The 24,636-nt window shown below is 40.7% G+C and overlaps 1 protein-coding gene across 2 annotated transcripts in view; it reads right to left on the minus strand.

Annotated features, from left to right (window-relative positions):
- Nucleotides 1-24,636, minus strand: part of si:dkey-191m6.4 (rho GTPase-activating protein 22) — a 45,738-nt gene that overhangs the window by 13,239 nt on the left and 7,863 nt on the right. Inside the window, exons 3-4 of one of the 2 annotated variants that reach the window (XM_047377386.1) lie at nt 14,875-15,074; nt 11,164-11,251 (exon numbers count right to left, since the gene is read on the minus strand). In XM_047377386.1, coding sequence (XP_047233342.1) covers nt 11,164-11,251; nt 14,875-15,074 — 288 coding nt within the window. Of the gene's footprint in view, nt 1-6,372; nt 6,811-11,163; nt 11,252-14,874; nt 15,075-24,636 lie in introns of those variants that run through there. The other variant, XM_047377388.1, reaches the window with a different exon arrangement.

Genomic DNA, 24,636 nt, shown 5'->3' on the forward strand with positions numbered 1-24,636 from the left:
AAGTCATCCGCCTATTCTGCACTTACATTAGTAAGTGGTGCTGCTACTGAACTGGTGGATAGTTATAGGTATTTGGGGGTTGTTTTTAATAAGGCTCTGCCCTTGTTGCCACAACTGGTGTTTTTATCATTTAATCTGAGATGATGACCCTTTTTTAAATAAAAGTAAAAAAAAAAAAAAAGGTTTAGTTAAAGCTGTTTTAATGTTCGGTATCACTGCTTGGTATGGTAATCTGTGTCTGACCAATAATATCAGACCTGTTAACTTGGTTAAAATGGCTTAAAGGACTCAGGTCTAGCCTGGGTCCTTTCAGTTTTAAATAATACGGTTATACAATTAAACAATTCTTTGTTTTTATTATTTTTGTGTTTATTCAGAATACTTTTTAACCCCCTGCTTCCTAAATAAAAGGAACAGAGATGCAAAAAGGCTCTCTCACCACTAGATGGCTCTAGCAATAGTGCTGTAAATGCTTGACCTAATCCTGGATGGATTGTTGTGACTTAATCATAAAGTTTTAGTTATAACATCAGCAGAAAAACAACTAGTACATGACATATGAAAACAATTGATATAAAAAATACAAATACATAATTAAAATTGTAAGATGATAATATTGTTTAGTATAAATTCTATGCATAGGAAAACAGAATAAAAAACAAAAACAACAAAAAAATCTTAATCTCAGCTTTTAATTTTTTTGTATTTCTTCTGGAACACACCTGAGTAAATCAGAGAATGTCTATGTTTTCTTGTTTGGAGCCATTAGTGTCAGCTGGTTGTGTTGCAACAGTCACAGTCATTGTTGTCACAGTCATTTAGCCAAATATAAACAGCAGCTCAATAAAAGTTTAGGGCCATTGTCACTCTGCTTTTTTAAAGTCACACTCTCATGATGAGCAGATATATAACCATACCAACCACAAGAATAGCAGTCATGAAGATAATCTGGCTTTATTCAGGAACGCGATGCGTATAAATTAATAAAATGGAAAAGTAAATGTGGGATTAAAACTGGCTGAACAAACTAGAAGTTACATTAAAAAAGGCGAGGATTCTGAATACATCTAATACCATATCTTCAGTGACACACACTCTGAACCACTGAAGCATTCAAAATAATTCCCACATCACTCACAGAAACAACAAAATCTGGACAAATACCCACTCTAGTACCGGTGCAGAAAAATCTGATGGCAAAGTTCAATGACACGTTTACCTGTGTTTTCCTCTCAAAATCCCTTTGAGGAAATTCAGCGTAGTCCCAGTGCATGATCATCAGACAGAGAGAAACATTTGCGCTGAATATTTGAAGCTCAAACTTTAAAAATTACTACTGGTTTTCTTCTTGAAGGTCAGACATGTTGTGGATCCTTTTGACTTTGGGACAAAAAATATAAAAAGGGGAGTAGAAGAGCAGTTTTTAAAATGCTGAAAGGAGAAGAAGCTGCAACTGCAATGAAGATCATGTTCCTAGCAGTGACATCTCTGCAGTAGAACAATTTTGGCCAACTCTTCTTAGCAAAATTGTTCTAATTCAGCCATACTGGAGGGTTTTCCACCAGGAATACACTGTTTTAGTTCATGCCATCTGGGTTGTGCTGTGGGGTTGGCAGGGTGCCTGGTATTTGGCATCCTGTGGTGGCCTTCCTCTGATGTTTCCTTATGTGGCTCTGGCCCCAGGCCTGAAATTCTTGCCCATTCTTCCTTGCAAAACAGCTCGAGCTCAGTGAGGTTGGATGGAGAGCGTTCGTGAACAGCAGTCTTCAGCTCTTTCCACAGATTCCTGATTGGATTCAGGTCTGGACTTTGACTTGGCCATTCTAACACCTGGATACGTTTATTTGTGAACCATTCCATGGCTTTATGTTTTGGATCATTGTCTTGTTGGAAGATAAATCTCCGTCCCAGTCTCAAGTCTCTTGCAGACTCCAACAGGTTCTCTTCCAGAATGGTCAAGTATTTGGCCCCATCCATCGTCCCATCAATTTAGACCATCTTCCCTATCCCTGCTGATGAAAAGCAGGCCCAAACCCAAGCTTTAAACATCCCAAGGAGCATTGTTCAAGCAATCATATTGAAATGGAAGGAGTATCAGACCACTGCAAATCTACCAAGACCCGGCCGTCCCTCTAAACTTTCATCTCGAACAAGGAGAAGACTGATCAGAGATGCAGCCAAGAGGCCCATGATCACTTTGGATGAACTGCAAAGATCTACACCTGAGGTGGGAGAGTCTGTCCGTAGGACAACAATCAGTCGTACACTGCACAAATCTGGCCTTTATGGAAGAGTGGCAAGAAGAAAGCCATTTCTCAAAGATATCCATAAAACGTCTTGATTAAAGTTTGCCACAAGCCACCTGGGAGACACACCAAACATGTGGAAGAAGGTGCTTTGGTCAGATGAAACCAAAATCGAACTGTTTGGCCACAATGCAAAACGATATGTTTGGTGTAAAAGCAACACAGCTCATCACCCTGAACACACCATCCCCACTGTCAAACATGGTGGTGGCAGCATCATGGTTTGGGCCTGCTTTTCGTCAGCAGGGACAGGGAAGATGGTCAAAATTGATGGGAAGATGGATGGAGCCAAATACAGGACCATTCTGGAAGAAAACCTGTTGGAGTCTGCAAGAGACCTGAGACTGGGACGGAGATTTATCTTCCAACAAGACAATGATCCAAAACATAAAGCCAAATCTACAATGGAATGGTTCACAAATAAACGTATCCAGGTGTTGGAGTGGCCAAGTCAAAGTCCAGACCTGAATCCAATCGAAAATCTGTGGAAAGAGCTGAAGACTGCTGTTCATGAACGCTCTCCATCCAACCTCACTGAGCTCGAGCTGTTTTGCAAGGAAGAATGGGCAAGAATTTCAGTCTCTTGATGTGCAAAACTGATAGAGACATACCCCAAGCGACTTGCAGCTGTAATTGCAGCAAAGGGTGGCGCTACAAAGTATTAACGCAAGGGGGCCGAATAATATTGCACGCCCCACTTTTCGGTTTTTTATTTGTTAAACAAATTTGACACATCCAATAAATTTCATTCCACTTCACGATTGTGTCCCACTTGTTGTTGATTCTTCACAAAAAAGTTTAATTTTATACCTTTATGTTTGAAGCCTGAAATGTGGCAAGAGGTTGAAAAGTTCAAGGGGGCCGAGTACTTTCGCAAGGCACTGTATGTGGAGTGTGAATGAGTGTATGATGTCCATTGCTGTGTGTCTTTATGTTGGGTGTTAGTGTTTTGATGTGTAGGCATGCAGGTAGGAATGTGTGATTGTGACTGTGTGTGTCTTTTTTTGCGACAGGTTGTGTCTCGGGCTGCTCCCTTTCCTGGATTAGCTTAGGCCCCCATCAAATATGGGGACTATTTCCTGTGGGCGCTTTGGTGCGTGCCGGCTCACTCCCGGTGGCTGCTTGCCGGGGCTTGGGCACCCTGGCTTTGCCGGGCCTCTGCTTGGGGTTGATTTGCCCCCCGTAGTCTCGGGTCTCTGGGTCCATGGCTGGATCTGCTCTGGCGTAGATGGCTGCCAAACATCCCAAAAAGTTCCACTTTTGTCAGTCTACAAAATATTTTGCTAAAAGCTTTGGTGATCGTCAATGTGTTTTTTTCTGGCAAACCTGAGATGGTACTTTGAGTTCATTTTAGTCAGTAGTGGTTTTCATGTTGGAACTCTGACTTGGATGTGATTTTTAGCTGATCTCTTTCTTATTGTTGAATTGCTAACACTGGTCTTAACTGATGTAAGTAAGATTAGCAGTACTTTAGATATTGTTCTATGTTCTCTTGTAACCTCCTGGATTTGACAGCAAGGCACTGTTGGAGTAATTTCATTCATTTCTTCAGTCATTTCTACTCCTAGGAAGGTTCACCAGTGTTCCATGCTTTCTCCATTTGTGGACAATGGCTTTGAGTGGCTGTAGAACCAAATCCTTAGAAATGGATTTGGTTCTCCAGCCTACGTATTTTAGCCTACTTCATTTTGTCACACAGGTTTTATTTAAGTGATTTATTGATTATGCAGGTCTGGCACTAAGTCAGCTTTGGTATGTCTAGTGAATGTAAACAAATAAAGAGGTTAAGCATAGTAAATTCATGATTTAACAAGGTGGACAGTTACTTTTTCAGATAGAGCCAGGTGAATTTGAATAGCTTTTGTTGCTTTTTGTGACTGATAATACTAACAATTCACATAAAATAAATGTAATTTATAAATTTGGACTAAAGCCCCAGATTCCTGTGACTTTTCGCAATACCCAACACATAACTGTCCCACATGTTTACCCTAAAGACCGGGTGACAGAAAACAGCTATTTCTAAATAACTCTCTCTTCCAGGATAACTAAAATGCAGGTTCTACACAGACAGTTTTTTTTTAATTTGCAATCCCAACTTTCTAAACTGTATCTCTGTGAATTTCTCCACTAATACACCCAGTTCTGTGCTGGAGGTCAAGTTCTGGCCAAACGCAGGACAGATTTATCTCTCTGCAGGGTTCAGCGACAAAAGATGTTCACTGCAGTTCAGCATGAACAATCCCTAAAATGCCAATGGACTAAACATTAATAATGTATTGTGAATGGAATAAGTTCCTCTAATAATTAACAAACGATCAAGTTAAAAATACAGGTCTTTCTCAAAATTTTTAATATTTTGAAAAAGTTAAATTTTTTTGTCACTTACTTCAGATAATTAAAGTCAGATTATATAGGCGACTGTGGCTCAATGGGAAGACTAGTTGTCTTGCAATCCAAAAGTTGTGGTTTCAATTCCAACTTCTGCTGTCACACATTAATATGCCCCCGAATAAGGTCTTTAACCTCAAATTGCCTACTGATATGTGTATCGTGTGTGAATGTGAGTGTGACTGGATAAATGTGGCTCTAGTATAAAGGGCTTTGAGTGGTTGGTATGACTTAAATCAGCCTGTTGCACTGCAGCCCAGGTTGCTTTGATGGCAGCCTTCAGGTCATCTGCATTGTTCAATGAATTTCCCAAATTTAACTATTTCCACAATATTTCAATTTTCTGAGACACAGAATTTTTAGTTTTCATTACCTCTAAGCCATATTGATCAAAATGCCAAGAAATAAAGGCTTAAAATAATTCAAATGGTATATAATAAACCTATATAGGAGTTTCAATTTCTGAACTGATTTTTTAAAATGTACCTCTGTCAAAGCCTAAAGTGGCAATAAATAGAACTTCTAAGAATTTGTGCACTGCACTTAGCAGTTGAGAATTTTTTTGCATTTGCCTGGTTGCCTCTGAATCTATGTCTTGTTGCCATTTAAAAAGAGAACATTGCAGCAGGGCCTGTCACCAATGCTTATAATGCAATGGAAAAGGGGTCCATTGCATTACACGCGTTGGTGACTAACAAGATGGTGGGGCCTGAAATAAAAATATAATTGGAAGTCTAAAGTGTAGACATGGTGGGAAATGTCAAAAAAAGGATATCAGAAAATGAAAGGATGTAAAGTGAAGTATTAATGGAGCCAGAACTTAACCTTATGGAACACCACAGATTATAGAAAGTGACTTTTTTGTCTTGATGGAGAATGTCCTATCAGACAGATCAGAAGACCCAGAGATGCCAGCCAGAACCTTTAACATGCTCACTTAATTCAAACATTTAAACAGAGGTCGGACATACAGTATCAGTTTTCCCTGATGGTGTAACACAGCTGTAGCTGGGTTCAGACAACCCCCATTTCCATCACCAGCTTGGTCCACCAGACCTGGACACAGCAGCTGCTGCTTCTTTCATGAAAAGTGACTGGAATCTTTCAAAACCCCTTAAATATGCATCATACGTAGTGTTAAAACATTTCTCCTTTCAGTGGTACCTGCATTGTGTTAACTTTTAGTGAGGCAAGTCACAAAACAGAAGTTATGGTTGGGGTGTCTGTCCTGTGCAGGAACTGACTTGAACCATCTCCTGAGGGTCTCACCAGTGTGCAGCCCAGAACACGGTAAATGTGTGAACTGCATGTGCTAAGTTACTTTTTTAAACATTTTGTTTTACAAAACTCACATCTTGGTTTCGTCCACATATGAATAAACCACAAAGGTAAAAGGTGTCTGAGATAAAGCTATTGCCATGTTCAGTACCACAATTCACATGTGTACATTCAAAGATTTTGCAGATCTTGCTGTAGAATATGTTTAAGTTTTCTTCAGAACATGTGTAAAGGCCAGGAGTAGAACTAGACCTGAATCAGTGCCTAACTCAATACAACAAACGTTTGTTTTGAGGCTGCTATAAATTCTAGCCTCCAGCAGACTCAAAGCTGCTCAGTTCTCCTCTTCACTGTCTGCCACACTTGTAAAAACTCTCCTGCATCTGTTTCTCGTTACCTTGGAGATGTTGTTTCTTCAGTCTGTCCGGCTTGCAGCACACCGGCCCCATGTCTAAGGCTGCAGAAGGGACAGACTTGGGCCTAAAGCTGCAGCATACAGAAGCAACTCCAACAACACAGGCTCCTTTTGGAAGCAGATCAGCACGCAGGTAGGTGTGCCGGCGGCCAGAACCTCCTACTAAGGCATGCTCAACTCTAGTAGAAACTAGAACCCTCTGACAAGGGTACTCCTACTCCTCACTCAGCTGCTCTTTTCATTCACTCTTTTCTTCTGTCTCTTTCTCACCCAGTAGTGCAGGCAGCAGGTCTGTACTCATAGCACTCCTGGGGAGAGGCAAATCCCTGAGGAGGGGTGGAACAAGGCTCTCTCACTCTCTCTGAATGTCTGTGAGAAGGAACTGGAAGATGGGCTGTCCTCCAATCGAGGGACAAACTTATACCCACGCACACAGGGAAAATACATAAAGCCAGTCAAGCTCCACAAAGCACAGGCAACACTGAAATTGTATTCTTCTCAAGTCAAAGTAGATTTAAGCCTTGGAAACAATATATGCCTTTATCATACAACACATCAATTTTAAGAACTTTTTTAACAAACTTGGCTGCTTAGCAAATAAAACCTAGACTGACTGTATACGCATATATGCACAGAAGAAGTACCAGCAATATTAGCTTCTGGTTTAAAACAGAAAAGAAATATGTTTCATTATCCCTTAATGGGAAAATTCAGATGTACAAGCAGCAAAGTGACAGGCAAAATCTAAGCATACAAATCCACACAGTTAAAATTTAATACCAATAATAATGTAATAACAGTAGGAGTAATAATAATAATAATAATAATACGAAGAATAAGAAATAAGAATTAGCTGCCTTCACCATGAACCACTGACTAAAACTAAACTCTAAAGCAGCCTGACCACTGACACAGGAACTAGGTTGTCACATGAATGTAGCACTGGTTGTGTTATAACAACTGACATTTATGAGGGCTGTGTCATTGACCTTTACACTTGTGCTGCTGTTTGACATCAGGCAGTAAGGATTAGTCAAACACTATTTATTTGTTATAAGGATTTTTGCATTTAGCTTACCTTGTTGCCAATGCCATTTGTTATTCCCTACCTTTTTGATCAAGCCTTGCTGCTTCACATTGGCTCAAAAAAATGAACAGGAAGTGAATTCTCCCTATAGCTGAACAAACTCATTCACACGCGAAAGCAAAGCCCATCAGTTTGTGATGAACAGTCGAAGTCCCTGGGCTCCTTTGAAAATGGATCTATTACTCCAGCAGCAAAGATGGAGAAAGTACAGGAAACCCAGCAACTGATTTATCAGCACATATTGGAGAACAACCTATTTCATCTCTGAGTTGTCCTGACCACACATTGGGTTCTCAATCTAGAAGTCCTAATCAGATCAGTTTTACCTCTTTTATGACAGGTTTTCCATGATTTGCAGACACAGTGCCGATGCTAATGGCACCGCGTTTACAAATGTGAACATGTATGTGTTGTAATTATGAATATATTATTTAATATTTAATATCAATATTTTAATATTGTATCAAATCATATTTCGGTCTGTTAAGGGTTGTCCTGTGAATACCAGCTCAATAAGGTGGTGGTATTAGGACAAAGTCAAAAGGGATGAGACGAGCTCTGACATTATTGAACAGCAAAACTCTGCACACACATGGAATGAATTCACACAATTTCTTAAAATACAAGAATTTATTAACAAAAATAAGTCAACTCAAAGTCAAACATATTTCAATCAACAAACTCTTCACCATGCTGAAACAATCCAACTAAACTACCAAGCAGTATTAAAGAAAAAGGAAGACTAATGGGCTATGTACAATATAAACAAGTTGATCAAAGATGGTTGAAAACCATGACTGAAGGAGTGATGCAACATTACCATGCAATGTTTATGTTTGAGAACCAAGGATTATCTTAAAGAATCTGGAAATGAAGTTAAGTTAGTCTTGGAACTAACTTAGGCAATAATTGGTACAGCTTTAGACAACCATTCACAATGCAAGATCAGATAAAATGTTATTTTAATAAAATTATATTTTAAAGAATGATCTGCTGAATAAAACCAACCTTCTGGATGATCAATTCTCAATGGTGTTTAATTAGCTGCCTTTATTTATTAAAATAATATTTAAAGAAATATTATTAAGGAAATAGTAAAATGTTTAAGGAAATATTTTGAAAAAGAGCCAAATCTTTCTGGTAAAGATTTGGCTCTCTTTGGGGCTTAATGGTGTTTACTTAGTTATCATGTTTAGTAAAATAATGTTTAGGGAACTATTATTTACTGGACTGAAACCTAACAACCTTTTTGGGTAAATTATCTTAGCAGGCGAGCACGTTCTTAGCTGTTAGCTGTTGGAGCTAACAAAAGAAGCTTATAGCTTAGCATCCGAATCAAACACATACCTTTAAAATACCACTAATAAATCCCCCTTTAAATAAAGTTTGTCTTAACTTTAAAAACACACAAACGGACAGTGACATCACGGGAAGTCTGCTGTCTGCCAGGAAGTAGGTTAAAGCGATTTATTTTGAGTTCCAGAAAAGTTCGTACCGGACTTTCATGTTGTAATCCATGGCTGTGGGTCCCAACATATGTATGTATGCATAAACTGCTCCAGAGCACACTGAAAGCCTTTGCTCGAAGACGCCAAGAGAACCACAAAAACGAGACCCTGTGGTCGCCAAACCAGCAACTCTGCTCTCCACAGCTACATCTTGATATTCAGTTCATAAATACCACAAAATACCCAACAGGATCAAAAAAATAGGCCAGCCCTGACTGAGTTCGACTTTATAGGGTTAGCTGGAAACAAGCTCGACCAAGGATGCAGACACAGCTTTTGCTTTGGTTAAACGGGATTGCAGCCCTGGTATCTTGTACTTTTTCAACATCCCCTATAAAATGCATCATAGGACACAGTCATAAACCTTCTCCAGATCCACAAGACTAGTGGACTGGACAACCGAACATCCTGACCCCTGTTAGCAACTCAGTAAGGGTAAAGGTCCAATATTCCGTGGCAAAGATAATAGTCACACTGCTCCTCCTGAATCCAAGGTTTGGCAATCGGTTGGAGTTTCCTTTCCAACACCATGGAGTAAGCATTCAACACAATGTACAACCTAAAGCTTTAAGCCTTTTCCTTTCCTACAACAGTAAGTGAGTAAAGTCTTTATCATTGTCAGAGTATTAGAGAGACTTGACAAAGAAGCACAGAAACTTAAATTTGTTCCCTGAAGGGAACTAACAGTGATTGTAAATACATTTCTATATGTTATAGTCTACATATAGTATCTTTTCAAAGTATGTTTTTTCATCACCTCATGCTTCTGCATCTTTCCTCAACCTTTATGTTTCCACGTGATCATTTCCCTCTTCAAGTGTCTGAATTTTTTGTCAATCTCCCTTTTCTTCTCCAGGTTCAACTCTGCAGATCCATCGGCTGAAAACTCATGGGGGTTCACACCCCCCTGTAATATTGACTGGTTTGAAACAAAACACACAGACACTCACAAGCCTGTCAGCCATTCTAAACACAAGAAGAGACCAACAACCAAATGCTGAAGGAATTAGTGAGAAATATATGGTTAAGCCTTTCTTTGTTTTTGGATCACAGCACTCCTTAACTTTAAATTTAATGTGGGGAAATTATTTTACATAAAAATCAATTCCACCAATTGTAATTTTTGAAATTGGTGAAATCTCTAAATGTTCATTTCATGGTGAAGGTTTTTATCCACTCATTTGGGCAACAACACAACATACAATATTCTGTTTTTACTGATTAATTGAGTACTCTTCTTGGCAGAATTGGTAGAGTAAATTTAAACTAGTTGGTATCCTTACATTTGCTCAGCTTTTAAGCACAGTGTGGTCCGGATGTTTAACAATAATCCAAGAATCACCAATCCCCATAGACTGAGAGTGTCGATCACGTAAGAGACCCCCTCTTCCAAAACTGAACCATAGAAGTGAAAAGTTTTACTGTCAGACAACAATTTTATCAATTGACCACAAAGCTGGTCAGAGGAATGTTTGAAGAAGTCAAGGTGAGGCTTTCAAACCTAATCAAACCTGCACCTGTTTGCATCTGTTCACTGCCAGTGGTACTGGTGCATTCCAAAAAGTCGAAGGAACAATGAAAAATTACTTCCGCCAAATTCTTTAAATTTGAACATGGTTGGGTGTTCCAAATGCACATCAAAACTGGTTGTGGAATCCATTAAAAATCCAAAATTCTATCATTTGTGATAGGCAGAGTGGTCAAACTCCCAGCTCAGTTTATAAAAAAACTGGATATTATGATAGAACTTAAATTCAAGACAGATTTGAGGTGTTGTATTGATCATCTGAAGCCATGTTTGGTCAGTCTGAAGACATTTACTAGCTACAGGCAAGTCTTCCCTGTGTCAGCTGATTTGTGAAGCATGACTGCTCTCTAACAGCTCTGAAACCTAAAGTCTTGCAGCAGCTTAAAAAGGTGTTGGGTGAGATGCTTGCAATGTTAGGGCATTTTCTGTCACTATCACCTTGGGATTAACCTTCACTTTTTCAATACCTATGTCAAATAATACAAGAGTGTGAGCATGTGGGCAAGTGGCTTGGGAAACAGTGCACTCTGCTGGATGAACATTTGGAGTAAGAATGGAAAAAGACAGGGAGTCAAAGGATTTTTTTGTGGGACCATTGCATTAAATCCGAGAGGACAATGATAAGAAACAAGAAAGGTGTCAGATCTCACCTGGCACGATCTCAAAGAGGTGTCTGCCTGGTTCATCTGGGTTGGCAGTGAGTTCGTTAACCTGACATCCCTGCAGGGGTATAAAGCCCTGAAACACACAGAAAAATGCAGTTAAAAATGGGCATGCACTGACAAAATGAAGCCCATCTTTACATTATTCTACTCTTTTCTATCTGTCTTTCTGCTTTAATCTGACCTTCTTTAGGATTTCTCTAATAAGTACAGATAAAGGTGTCCTACATTCTTTAGAAAAACAATTTTCTCTGTTCCAATAAGGCCTCAATATGCTTCCTCATTCCTCTCTCCCCTTTCTTCTCCTCCTCTTATGTTACACCTTTTAACCTTTTATCAGCCACTTCTGTGATTGAACCAGAACAAACACAGATTATCAGAATACATTATCCAGATCAATACCCATTTAGCCCCCAAGAACTGGGGGCCAAGAAAGCTGCAAGGAGATGCCAGCGCCTGCAGGTCGGACCCCGTTAATCTCCTCACTGCCACCCTCCATCAAACAGTCTGCAGAGTCTGCGAAAATCGTTTCAGCCAGAAGGGCAGGGCTGTCGCCAGCATTAGTCGCCATGGAAACAAATGGAAGGGGTGGAGGGCTGTGGATTGATGGGGCTCAGGGGCATGGCAGGATGGAAATCCCATGGGAGGTGTGTGCTCAGAATAACACGAGTAGTAGCTGGCTGGGGATGAATGGGTAGAGAAAAAAGGCAACACATAACCTGAGAACACAAATCAAGCAGTTGATTGTGCGGGCCAACAGAAGATTCAGTTTAGCCAATGTTTGTAAACCTGTGTGCAACCTCATGACAAGCCGCAGCCCAGTTGGTAAGTTCATAAATCTGTGTTTATCCTATGACAATACCAGGAGGGGAGTGTCTGAATACTCCCTCCAACAGTGCAGCTATATGTTCATTGTTATGGACATACATTTTAGCCTCTTAGAGTTCACCATAAGCAACAAACTCTTTAAACAGATGCATTTTAGTCATTGTTGGGGCATAATTTCACTGATAGATCCAAGTCTTACTTGCTTACTGTATAACTCTAAACCCTAAACTGAATCCAAAGTTTTTAGTCTTTGAAAAACCATTTCAGTCTAAATACATTTAAAATCTGTAATGAGCTTAGTCTTTTTATTTATTAATCTTTTATGTAGATTAAAATTAATCAAACTGTATGTATTGCAATAAGAAAAACTAATCATTTTCTTCCCATTACTCGAGATTGGGTTGAGGTAAGAGGTCCAGGAGGAAAAACCCATACATAGCTCACATCAGCAAGTCTCTCTGGCTCATTCAGGGGGATTCCAAGGGGTTTCCAGGCCAGAAGAAATATATGATACCCAGTGGGTTCTGGGTATGCCTGTGGGGTCTGCTGCCAGTGGCATTGTTTGCAGTTTTACCAAACTTCAGATGACAGATTGTACAATGTAATGAGAGGCTCATTTTACTAACTTCTCCAATTAGTTGCACTGTATTTTATTTAGGGGTAACAGCATGAGAAGACTGAATACAAATGTGCAGTGTTTTATGTGTAAAGAAATCATAAAAAACCACCCATTATTTTTTCTTCCCAACAATTATGCTTTACTCTTTGTTGGTTTAAAATCCCAGACAGATGTAATCAATTTTGCATTTATGTGACAAAATCGGAAAAACATAAACTGCACTTTTTATACTTTTGGAAGGCTTCTATGTACACCATCTCATGCTTATCTCAGTATTTTTTTATTTGAAAACATGACTCAAAGTAAACTTAAGGCATGGTTCACTTTAGATTTCCACATTACTTTCTTAGAGATGATCTTGACAAAACAACATAATGTTTAAGAACATTTGGCAATAAAAAGAGACCGTAAAAGTTTGTCCTACATCTTCACTGTACAGTAATCTTGCATCTGAGGGATTGTTGTGTTTTGTGTTCACTAATAGCAATTCCCATCATCTATTGTCCGATAACTAGAGTCCATTTGTCCTGTAGTGGATTTATCTCTGCATGATGAAAAGAAATAGAAAACCTCTCTAGATCCCCCCTCAGTATTGACTTTCCTGCCACCAATTATCACATCCTTTTATCTCTTTGGGGGTAGTCTTGTTCTGTTTCCGAGATTAGGCTTCTCACCCCCACAAAGACACACACAAACTCTACTCCAGGTCTTTGGATTTCAAATCGATTCAGAAGAAATGGGGGTGTCAAAAGGGTAGAATGACACTGTCACATCTTCAGGTTTTTGAGGGGGAGGTGAGTGTGTCTATACATAAGGGTGCAGCTGAATCCATTGGGAGTTTCAAATCAATACAGGGTGAATCAGTATTGGCAAGCTCTGTGTGAAGACAGGATGTCAGAGCCTTCAGTCACTCTGTGTGGGTGGGATGATGATGATCGAGACTAGAAGGTAGTGATGGCAGTCTGCTTTAAATGAACAGCGGTCATGCAGAGTGAAAACCAGGATCAATACGTGTTCTGAGTTCAGCAGGAATACGGAAAGCTGATTATAATGGACATTTAAAGGAGCTTGAATTGAGAAAGTCCTTTAGATGAAGAATGAAATGTCTTCAACTACAAAAACTGAAGTCCATTTTGTTTTTTTTGCCTTTTTTTGAGTTTAACATCTCTTGGAGGCCCTGTTTACACAACAATGTTGAATTTAAAACAGTTTTTGTTTCTGTTTACACGCACATTAACACGTCTACACGACAACATTTTACTTATAATCTCTGTTCACACGGCAACAGTTGACTTGAAGATGGTGTAATTCCCTTGCCATACCACTAGTAGGCGGTATGTTCTTTGAAACTCAACAACATGTGCAAACACTTCCTGCTTACAAAAAGGGGAGAAAATGAGCACTTCATATGAGAACCGTCGTTAGATTCAAAATAGTCAGCAGCACAGTTAAGTACTCTGCAATCTGACATCTTTATTGTTTATATATTCTATCTTTAAACTGGTCAGCAGCCTTCATGTTTGGCTTTTGTTCATTAATTTCTACTGATTTCAGTCATACTGCGCATGAGCCAGGGCTTCCTGTAACAAAGTTTCCATTTTTCCTGTCTACATGGCAATGGAGATCGGGACTTTTTTAAACCAACTCTGGAACCCATTTTCATATTGTGCCATTTTCACAGAAAACATGCAGAGATGTTGTGTAAACGAATAGTAGAAATGCAACTACACCTTTCCATTTTCACCAGGAAACATTGTCACGTAAACAGGGCCTGAGAACGTTCTCACGCATTAGGATTTTACACTTTTAGAATTCACACTGATAAGTGGTGATCTTTTAGTTTCCACATCATGACCACCCATGTTATTTTGTGACCTGATAAATTCAGTCTCTTTTGTAGGGCAATGGGTACTAGCCTTCTTTCTGCCAGTTGACTGTGAGTTTTACACAGCAAGAGGTGGTGTTGGTGGTGGAAAAACCTCCAGCAACTCTGGCACTTTTTTTGGCTTCTGGTGGTTTTCAAACTGTAACTTTTGAAAAGCTTGACATACCTTGATACTAGGGAACAGGCCAATGGTGTGAAGTTTAACTAGGACTGCTTTTGTGAAACAAAGTACGTCAGCTTCAATCTGCACTTGGATACTTTTAAACAACCTTTTGTTTCAAGTTTTCTGTAATATACTTTGTGGACATTTGTAGTCAGTGTATTTACCTCAACCCCTGACAGTTTGCCAATTTATGAGAAGCATTACCTGTGGTTTGGTTTCTTCTTCATCTTTGTAGAAGTAGAGATGATCTGAGCGGAGCACAAACCAGCGTAGCTGCCAGTTCTTCATGATACTGCGTTGCTTTTTCAGCCATCCAGCCTTCAGCGCCCCCTCCTGGAGGTTGGGGGAGCCTGGCTGGCATGAGCCTCGTGACACCTCACCCATCACCATGCTCTTTGACCTGGCTACAAACACACAGAAGCCACATATACAGGATATTTTATTCCTTTATTTTGTTTGGCTTACATGTTTTTACCTACTTACGAAAAGTGTGGATTAGTTTTTATCTCCTGTCTTCTGTATACTCTGTACACATACTTGCTCTGCAGTTCGTCATACATAACAACTGTCTGGCGCAGGACGCCACTCCTCTTTCTGAACGAGGTTTGGACTGCATACATAAATACTCAGACACAAAAGAGGCATCAAAATGAATATACACACAACTTTAGATGATGGGAATACCCCACTTCAGTTTCAGAGGTCCTTGGAAGAGATTGTTTTGCTCTACCAGGGTAGAGCAGCAGATAATAGGACCACATGGGACTGACTGACTGATTTTCAGCAAATGTGTGAAATCTGAGCTTCGTTAGGAAAGGGTTTAAAAGGCAGAGCAGCTTCACAGCCCAATAGCTGCTCTGCCTTTTATCTCTATATAAAAAGTTTAATGTGTTTTAAAAATGTAAATGTTTTACATTATTATTAAAAAAACAATACAGTGGACTGCATGAATTGCTGTCATTAATTTACACACATCATTTACATTTTATATTAAATACATATTGAATTTTATGCTGTTATGATACACACTGTTGTATTATTCATTTGTTTATTTATATATTAAATTTAGATTAAAAATACACTTTTTATTTTTCATATATAATTTTGTCAGATAAGTTTGAGGCTTTTAATTATTCACTTCAAACATTCATAATTAAAAAACTTGACTTTGCTGAATTTAAAAAATGTGCGGTCCAACATAAATTTAATACTGATAATCTCTAATTTACACAGATTGAACATAATACCTGTAAATGTATAGCTACACTTCCATTGCTAAATGATTCTCAGCAAGTAGCAGAGAAACCACTTTTGTGTTTTTGTAACACCAATTTGATTCAAAGTGTTACAAATCCGATCCAAACTGCTGTCTCTGCTTAAACGATTGGTTAGGGTGCTTAAGGACAACCCATCACCAGGTCTCAAGCCTGCCATGAACTGGAAACTGCACGCGTATGTTTGAGCCTCTGTGTGTAATTGGACACTGTTTGGATTAGAGAAAATCTACAGTAAACCCAAGTTGTACATCAAATACTTGTTTTTAATGCAGAACAACTTCCAGCAGGTATTCTAAATGTAGGACCAAACAGCAGAGGAGAAGTTTGGTTCCTCCCACAGCTGAAGCTTCAAAGCTTTGGGTCATATAAACTCAACTCTGTGTTTTTAAAAGATTTACTATCATTTATACAGATCAATTGTGCGGACAGCCTGCCTGCAGGTCCGCTCTAATACACCCACACACACGCACACTCTCAGACAAGATCAATTCTCAGATGTTGTTAAGGCAAAGGATGGAAGAATAAGTAGGGGGCAGGGGGTAAAAAAATCTATATTTATTATTTTTAATGTCGCACATTGCTACCTCCAACATATTTATAAACCTTAAAGGACATGACTTGTCAGTGTGAAGCTAATCACAGACTGTGTTGAATCCTGAAAAATCCTGTTGATGCTAAGAAATGCATTACAGTGGTATATTTGCACCTAGCATAAGGTGAGTTTTTAAAAGATTTTGCAGAATTTAATCTCAAACTGGATTCCAGGATATAATAATAGATCAAATAAAGGAATGGACGTTCTTAAAACTAATACAGTGATAATGAAGTAATGCAAATTTACAATTTAAATAATGCAAAATGCAGTCTAGTAGTAATCTTCGCCCACTGTTCAATAATCATATGTTACTATGACAACCTCTAGTAAGGTTGTGCAGTAATGAGTAATGTGCTCGTACTCGTACTCGTCGTCTTTCGCTTTATCCGGGACTGGGTCGCGGGGGCAGCAGACTTAGCAGAGACGCCCAGACGTCCCTCTCCCCAGACACCTCCTCCAGCTCCTCCGGGGGGAGCCCAAGGCATTCCCAGGCCAGCTGAGAGACATAGTCCCTCCAGCGTGTCCTGGGCCGTCCCCTGGGCCTCCTCCCGGTGGGACGTGCCTGGAACACCTCCCGAGGAAGGCGTCCAGGAGGCATCTGGTATAGATGCCCGAGCCACCTCGACTGGCTCCTCTCGATGTGGAGCAGCAGTGGCTCTACTCCGAGCTCCTCCTGGATGGCTGAGCTCCTCACCCTATCTCTAGGGGAGTGCCCGGCCATCCTACGGAGGAAGCTCATTTCAGCCACTTGTATCCAGGATCTCGTTCTTTCGGTCATGACCCAAAGTTCATGGCAATAGGTGAGGGTAAGAATGTAGACCGACCGGTAAATCGAGAGCTTCGCTTTTCGGCTCAGCTCTCTCTTCACCACAACGGACCGGCACAGCGCCCCCATTACTGTGGTAGCCGCACCGACCCGTCTACCGATCTGCCGCTTCATTCTTCCCTCATTCGTGAACAAGAAAATGAGATCCTTGAACTCCTCCACTTGAGGCCGGAACTCCCCTCCAACCTGAAGAGGACAAGCCACCCTTTTCCGGTTGAGAACCATGGCCTCGGACTTGGAGGAGCTGATCTTCATCCCAGCCGCTTCACACTCGGCTGCGAACCACCCCAGTGCATGCTGTAGATCTTGGCTAGAGGGGGCCAGCAGGACCACGTCATCTGCAAAAAGAAGAGACAAAATCCTCTGGTCCCCAAACCAGACCCCCTCCGGCCCTTGGCTGCGCCTAGAAATCCTGTCCATAAAAGTTATGAACAGGACCGGTGACAAAGGACAGCCCTGCCGGAGTCCAACATGCACCCCGAACAGGTCCAACTTAGTGCCGGCAATGCGAACCAAACTCCTGCTCCGCTTGTACAGAGACCGGATGGCCCCTAGTAAAGAAGTCCAATAACAAAACAGAGCTCGGATTCAGATCAGGGAGGCCATTCCTTCCGATCACGCCTCTCCAGGTGTCACTGTCGTTTCCCACGTGGGCGTTGAAGTCCCCCAGCAGAATAATGGAGTTCCCGGGAGGGGCACTATCCAGCACCCCCGACAGGGATGCCAAGTAGGCCGGGTACTCCGCACTACCACTCGGCCCGTAGGATGAAATGATTGTCAGAGACCTCTCCCCAACACGAAGGCGGCGGGATGCGGCCTTCTCATCCACTGGGGTAAACCCCAACACTAAACGGCTGAGCTGGGGGGCGACAAGCAAACCCACCTCAGCCCGCCGCCTCTCCCCGTGGGCCACTCCAGAGTAGAAGAGAGTCCAGCCCCTCTCGAGGGGATGGGTTCCAGAGCCCACGCTGTGCGTGGAGGCGAGCCCGACTATTTCTAGTCGATATCTCTCGACCTCCTGCACAAGCTCAGGCTCCTTCTCCCCCAGCGAGGTGACATTCCACATCCCTAGAGCCAGCCTAAGCATCCGGGGATCGGGCCGCCGAGGTCTCCACCTTCGTCCGCCGCCAAATCTTCTTTGCACCGGTCCCTCACGGTTCCCCCTGCAGGTGGTGGGCCCACTGGGGGATGGTCTCGCGTCTCTCGTTCGGGCTTGGCCCGGCCGGGTCCCGCGAGGAGAAACCCATCCACCAAGATTTTTAGTCGTCACAAGGGGTTCTTGAACCGCTCTTTGTCTGACCCGTCACGGGTCAGACAATGTGAGGGTCAGAGTAATGTGCTTGAGGAAGCTAATATTACACTCCCATTCTCTCTATGTTGGGAGTGTAATATCAGTAGTATTTGGTCTTTCTTTTTAAGTCTGCTTTACTAACCTAAGGGCCAGTATTAATACAGCTTGCTTTCTGGAATGAAAAAGCATTGGGCTACTTCTCGGGAACCTAGATGACCTAAATGCTACTTACAATGGCTCGAAAAAGAATTAATTTCCTTTAAAGTTTTGTTCCATTATGACTTCAAACTTTAATGTAGTTTAGTGGAATTTTTTGTGTTGCATTAGCCCAAAAAAGAAAAGGAAAGCTGTTTTTTAAATATAAAAATCTGAAAACTGTGGCATGCATTTGTATTCTAGCCCCCTTTACTCTGATGCCCCTTATTAATAAAGTCCATAATATCCAACTGCCCTCAGAAGACACCTAAACATTAAATAGAGTCAACCTGTGTGTAACCTAATCTCGGTATTAATTCAACAGTTCTGTGAAGACCTCAGCAATTTGTTAGAGAACATTTATGAACAAACACTATAAAGAAGACCACAGGTCAGCAATACAGATGTGCAAATGTTTAAAGCAGAGCAGAGTTATAAAACAACATACCAAGCACTGAACATGTCACAAAGCACTGTTCAATCGATCTATGAAAGAAGAATAGGTATTGAACAATTACAATCCTAGCCTAAAGACATGGGTGCCTAGCTAAACTGGCAGGCTGAGGAATTAGAACATTCATCAGAGAAGCCAAATAGCCCTTGGTAACTTTGACAGACCACTATTAGTCATGGACTCGACTTGTGGAAGAAAACCAACTTTCCATATCACCCTGATAATGCCATCTACAAAGGGTAACATGGTGGTGGCAGCATCATACTGTGGGATGGTTTCCTACGGCACAAACATGGAAGCTCGACAGAAAGAATAAACACAGCCAAATTCAGGGTAGAAAGAAAACTGGTTTAAGATGCAACATGTACAGCATGACAAAAACATACAGGTGCATCTCCATAAATTATAATGTTATTGAAAAGTTCATTTATTTCAGTAACTCCATTCAATAAGTGAATTACATTATGTAGATTAATTACACACAGACAGATGTTTTCAAATCTTTATTTGTTAGCGTTAGACCTTTGTTAGCATCTTGCAGCCAAAGATAACTTGCAATAAATATCTGACAGTGTTAGGTAGTTAGAATGACTATCTCACAGTGTGACATCTGCAACGACCTACGTTTACTAATCCACCAATAGAATTGCAGCATGAAACTGGCAACCTAAGTTGGCCTCTTGTCCCCATCCATGACCATGTTCACATTCTCTGTCCCGTTCTCCATCTCTTCGTATTTGTTTCAACGCACATAAATGCTGCAACAACCAGTACTGTATTCTTCATTGTGTGTTTGTTGTGGTTGTCTCTGGGTGCACAGTTGGATGGCGTACTCTGATGACATTGCTTATTGCCGTACGTTGTAACCGATTTATTGGTAAACGGTCATTGTACAGTGTTCCCACATCAAACTTGACATTGTATCAAAGTTTATTAGATCCACGTCACATAGTGCATCATGTAATAGTCTTATAAGGTTGGTAAAATTGCACAGTGTACGACAAATGTATGACTAATGTAAGTCCCACGTTTCAGATTGTGCGAATAATGTTAAAAATCAAGCATCAGCCTTTCTAAAATCCTTGTTCTTCCCTGTCTGCATTGTCATGCTTTTACTTGAAGTGTAATTACTTTTCCTTATCATGCTCAGCCACTAGGGTCATCAAAGCTCTCTTGAGTGTACCTGCAAAGACAACCTCATCAACTAATTTCACATTAGAATCCCCTAGACTGTTGCGGAGAAGTCTAAGCCTAAGATGCCATCACACTATTTCCTGTTTTGATTTGTATGTGTCAAATGGACTAATATGGGGGGAAATTAAGGAGATTTTGTAAAACATTAAGTCTGCTCAACGTTGAACCCTTGCATTGTATCCTTTTTCATGAGACGTCTACAAGTCACTTTTTCCAAGTCGATGTCAAGTCTCAAATGTTTGAGAGGAGAATCCAAATAAGGTCTCAAGTCTTGAAAGAGAAAAAAACATTTTCTCATCTAGTTGGAGAGACATATGTATAGTCATTGTTAGGAAGCTACAGCTAACATGGACAGATAGGATGTGTAATAAACCATTATTTCTAGACAGTCTGCAAAACACTCCTGTCCAATAAATCAAGCACACCCATTTTGACGGCTTTATTAACTACTTTGACTTTTTTTGTGTTATCTGCACATATCTGTTGCTCAAAACCCTTTATCCATTTATTACACCCAAAACAAAACTAACAGCTCTTGTCCTAACGCCTGCATCTTTAATTTACAAAATTGATTTTTAGGGCAGTTTACATATTTTTTCTTAAGATCATTTCATTATCCCATTTGATATGTCCAAATGGCTCACATACAGGTCCTTCTCAAAATATTAGCATATTATGATAAAGTTCGTTATTTTCCATAATGTCATGATGAAAATTTAACATTCATATATTTTAGATTCATTGCACACTAACTGAAATATTTCAGGTCTTTTATTGTCTTAATACGGATGATTTTGGCATACAGCTCATGAAAACCCAAAATTCCTATCTCACAAAATTAGCATATCATTAAAAGGGTCTCTAAACGAGCTATGAACCTAATCATCTGAATCAACAAGTTAACTCTAAACACCTGCAAACGATTCCTGAGGCCTTTAAAACTCCCAGCCTGGTTCATCACTCAAAACCCCAATCATGGGTAAGACTGCCAATCTGACTGCTGTCCAGAAGGCCACTATTGACACCCTCAAGCAAGAGGGTAAGACACAGAAATAAATTTCTGAACAAATAGGCTGTTCCCAGAGTGCTGTATCAAGGCACCTCAGTGGGAAGTCTGTGGGAAGGAAAAAGTGTGGAAGAAACGCTGCACAACGAGAAGAGGTGACCGGACCCTGCGGAAGATTGTGGAGAAGGGCCGATTCCAGACCTTGGGGGACCTGCGGAAGCAGTGGACTGAGTCTGGAGTAGAAACTTCCAGAGCCACCGTGCACTGGCGTGTGCAGGAAATGGGCTACAGGTGCCACATTCCCCAGGTCAAGCCACTTTTGAACCAGAAACAGCGGCAGAAGCGCCTGACCTGGGCTACAGAGAAGCAGCACTGGACTGTTGCTCAGTGGTCCAAAGTACTTTTTTCGGATGAAAGCAAATTCCGCATGTCATTCGGAAATCAAGGTGCCAGAGTCAGGAAGAAGACTGGGGAGAAGAAAATGCCAAAATGCCAGAAGTCCAGTGTCAAGTACCCACAGTCAGTGATGGTCTGGGGTGCCGTGTCAGCTGCTGGTGTTGGTCCACTGTGTTTTATCAAGGGCAGGGTCAATGCAGCTAGCTATCAGGAGATTTTGGAGCACTTCATGCTTCCATCTGCTGAAAAGCTTTATGGAGATGAAGATTTCATTTTTCAGCATTACCTGGCACCTGCTCACAGTGCCAAAACCACTGGTAAATGGTTTACTGACCATGGTATCACTGTGCTCAATTGGCCTACCAACTCTCCTGACCTGAACCCCATAGAGAATCTGTGGGATATTGTGAAGAGAACGTTGAGAGACTCAAGACCCAACACTCTGGATGAGCTAAAGGCCGCTATCGAAGCATCCTGGGCCTCCATAAGACCTCAGCAGTGCCACAGGCTGATTGCCTCCATGTCACGCCGCATTGAAGCAGTCATTTCTGCAAAAGGATTCCCGACCAAGTATTGAGTGCATAACTGTACATGATTATTTGAAGGTTGACGTTTTTTGTATTAAAAACACTTTTCTTTTATTGGTCGGATGAAATATGCTAATTTTGTGAGATAGGAATTTTGGGTTTTCATGAGCTGTATGCCAAAATCATCCGTATTAAGACAATAAAAGACCTGAAATATTTCAGTTAGTGTGCAATGAATCTAAAAAATATGAATGTTAAATTTTCATCATGACATTATGGAAAACGATGAAATTTATCACAATATGCTAATATTTTGAGAAGGACCTGTATGCTGATACACGGTATACAAAGACCTACTAAACCCACTGTTCTGGCAGCCTTTTATTCAGCCATATTCCTTTACTATAATGACTCTAATCTTTCCTATACTGCTTGTCCGATCTTCACCACATCACATCTCCCTCATTGCTTTATCTCTCCTCACCTTGCCAATGTCCACATATCTCCATATCTCCTTTGTTCAACGAATGAACTGCCTGGATCATAGTGGAGCATGCTGGATGAATCACCCTTGAGTCACAACTTTTTAACTCTGCATGTTTGAGTGCGCCAAGCCTGACTACCCACATCACAAATTGGGACCTTCTACATCGAGTGATTCAGACCTTCCTGGGGTTTGGGTGGAGCTGCTCTGCGGTCACTTACGCAACAATGAAGTACCCTCTGAAAAGAAGCAGTTTCATTGTAAGGGCAACTTTTAGGCACAATCACTGCAATTTAGTGATACATACATCCCCAACAGCTTGAGTTAAGGATGGGCTGCTTCCTCAATGATAATTTATGTAGATTAGCATATGTGGAATGCCATTTCAGGGTTTGTAATTCAAGGTAAGGAGCTTTTCATTCAGGAATAACCACTGGACTGTCTACTTACTCAGTCATGAGCAAAAACAGCACATAATATTATGAACCTGTGAGCGGGTTGCTTTGATTGTGAATTGTACAAACATTTGGTAGGCTTCAAAATACATTCCGATATATAATGTATGCCAATCAAGCATAGTACCATGACCCCCTACCTAATAGTGTGTCAAAAAGACCCAAAAGGCAAGTACTCCACTAAAACCCTGAAGGTGTGATGTGTTCCCCCGTATTAAGGTCTTATAGCTGCAGCTCCTTTAAGTCCCCTAAAACTGGGGACACACTATACAACTTTCACTTTCTTAGCATATTTTTTTAAAGACATGAAGTGTACACTAACAGACTTGTTTTAACAGATTTTTGTTTTTTGACTGAAAGAATCAGGATCACACACTTAACAACTGCGCCTGTTCACGAGAGCCACAGTTTAAAGAGATACCAGTTGGTATTAAAAAGATTATCTCAAAATTCCGAAGGGGAATATCTGTTTTTCACTTCCCCTTAAAATAAAAGGCATTAAAATTACAATACTCAAATTGATTTGACAATACTCAAAATTTGATTTGGATAGTGTTGACTGTGTATTTTGAGAACCAAATGTTCACTTATTGCCTAATATTTTAGACCCAGCAAGAGGTGCCATGATGAAGAGATCATTTCTGTTATTTATTTCAAATGACAGTGGCCAACTCATCAAACATGTGGCTGGACATTCATACAGTTGTTTAAACTGTTTCCTTGCATTAGGTCCCAATCACAGCCAGACGTCTTTCTCAAAGAGTTTCTATCTTCTCCCCATGGGTTATTGGGTTCTCTTCTGGTCCTCTAGTTTCCTCCCACAATCCAAAAACAGGTTTGTCAGGTTAACCGGTGTCTCTAAATTGCCCTTAGAAGTGAGCCTGTTTTTGTGTGGTTGTTTGTCCTGTCCCACTTGTTTCCCTGCGATATACTGCTGACGTCTCGCTTATGTCCACTAGAGATAGGGACAAGCAAAGTTGCAAGGAGCTTGGTGTGGGTAGTGACAATGGATAAATAGATAGATGAAGAAATATTTGATGAGGCAGATAAAATTTAATGGGGCTGTGTTCTTTTACCATTTGATGTCACTAAATCCCACCAACTTTAAAACGAGCCAAGGCAAACATGCTGAAAGATTCAATCTAATTGTAGTTGGATGATATGCAAACTGGGATTTGTTTTTTACTTTTGTCCTGGAATTGTGATGTTTGCCAATCTTCTGAACCTTAAAACTAAGACCTTCTTCTCTTATAAATATATTCATTC

Source organism: Girardinichthys multiradiatus, chromosome 10 (genome assembly GCF_021462225.1).
Source record: "Girardinichthys multiradiatus isolate DD_20200921_A chromosome 10, DD_fGirMul_XY1, whole genome shotgun sequence".
Lineage (NCBI taxonomy): Eukaryota > Metazoa > Chordata > Actinopteri > Cyprinodontiformes > Goodeidae > Girardinichthys > Girardinichthys multiradiatus.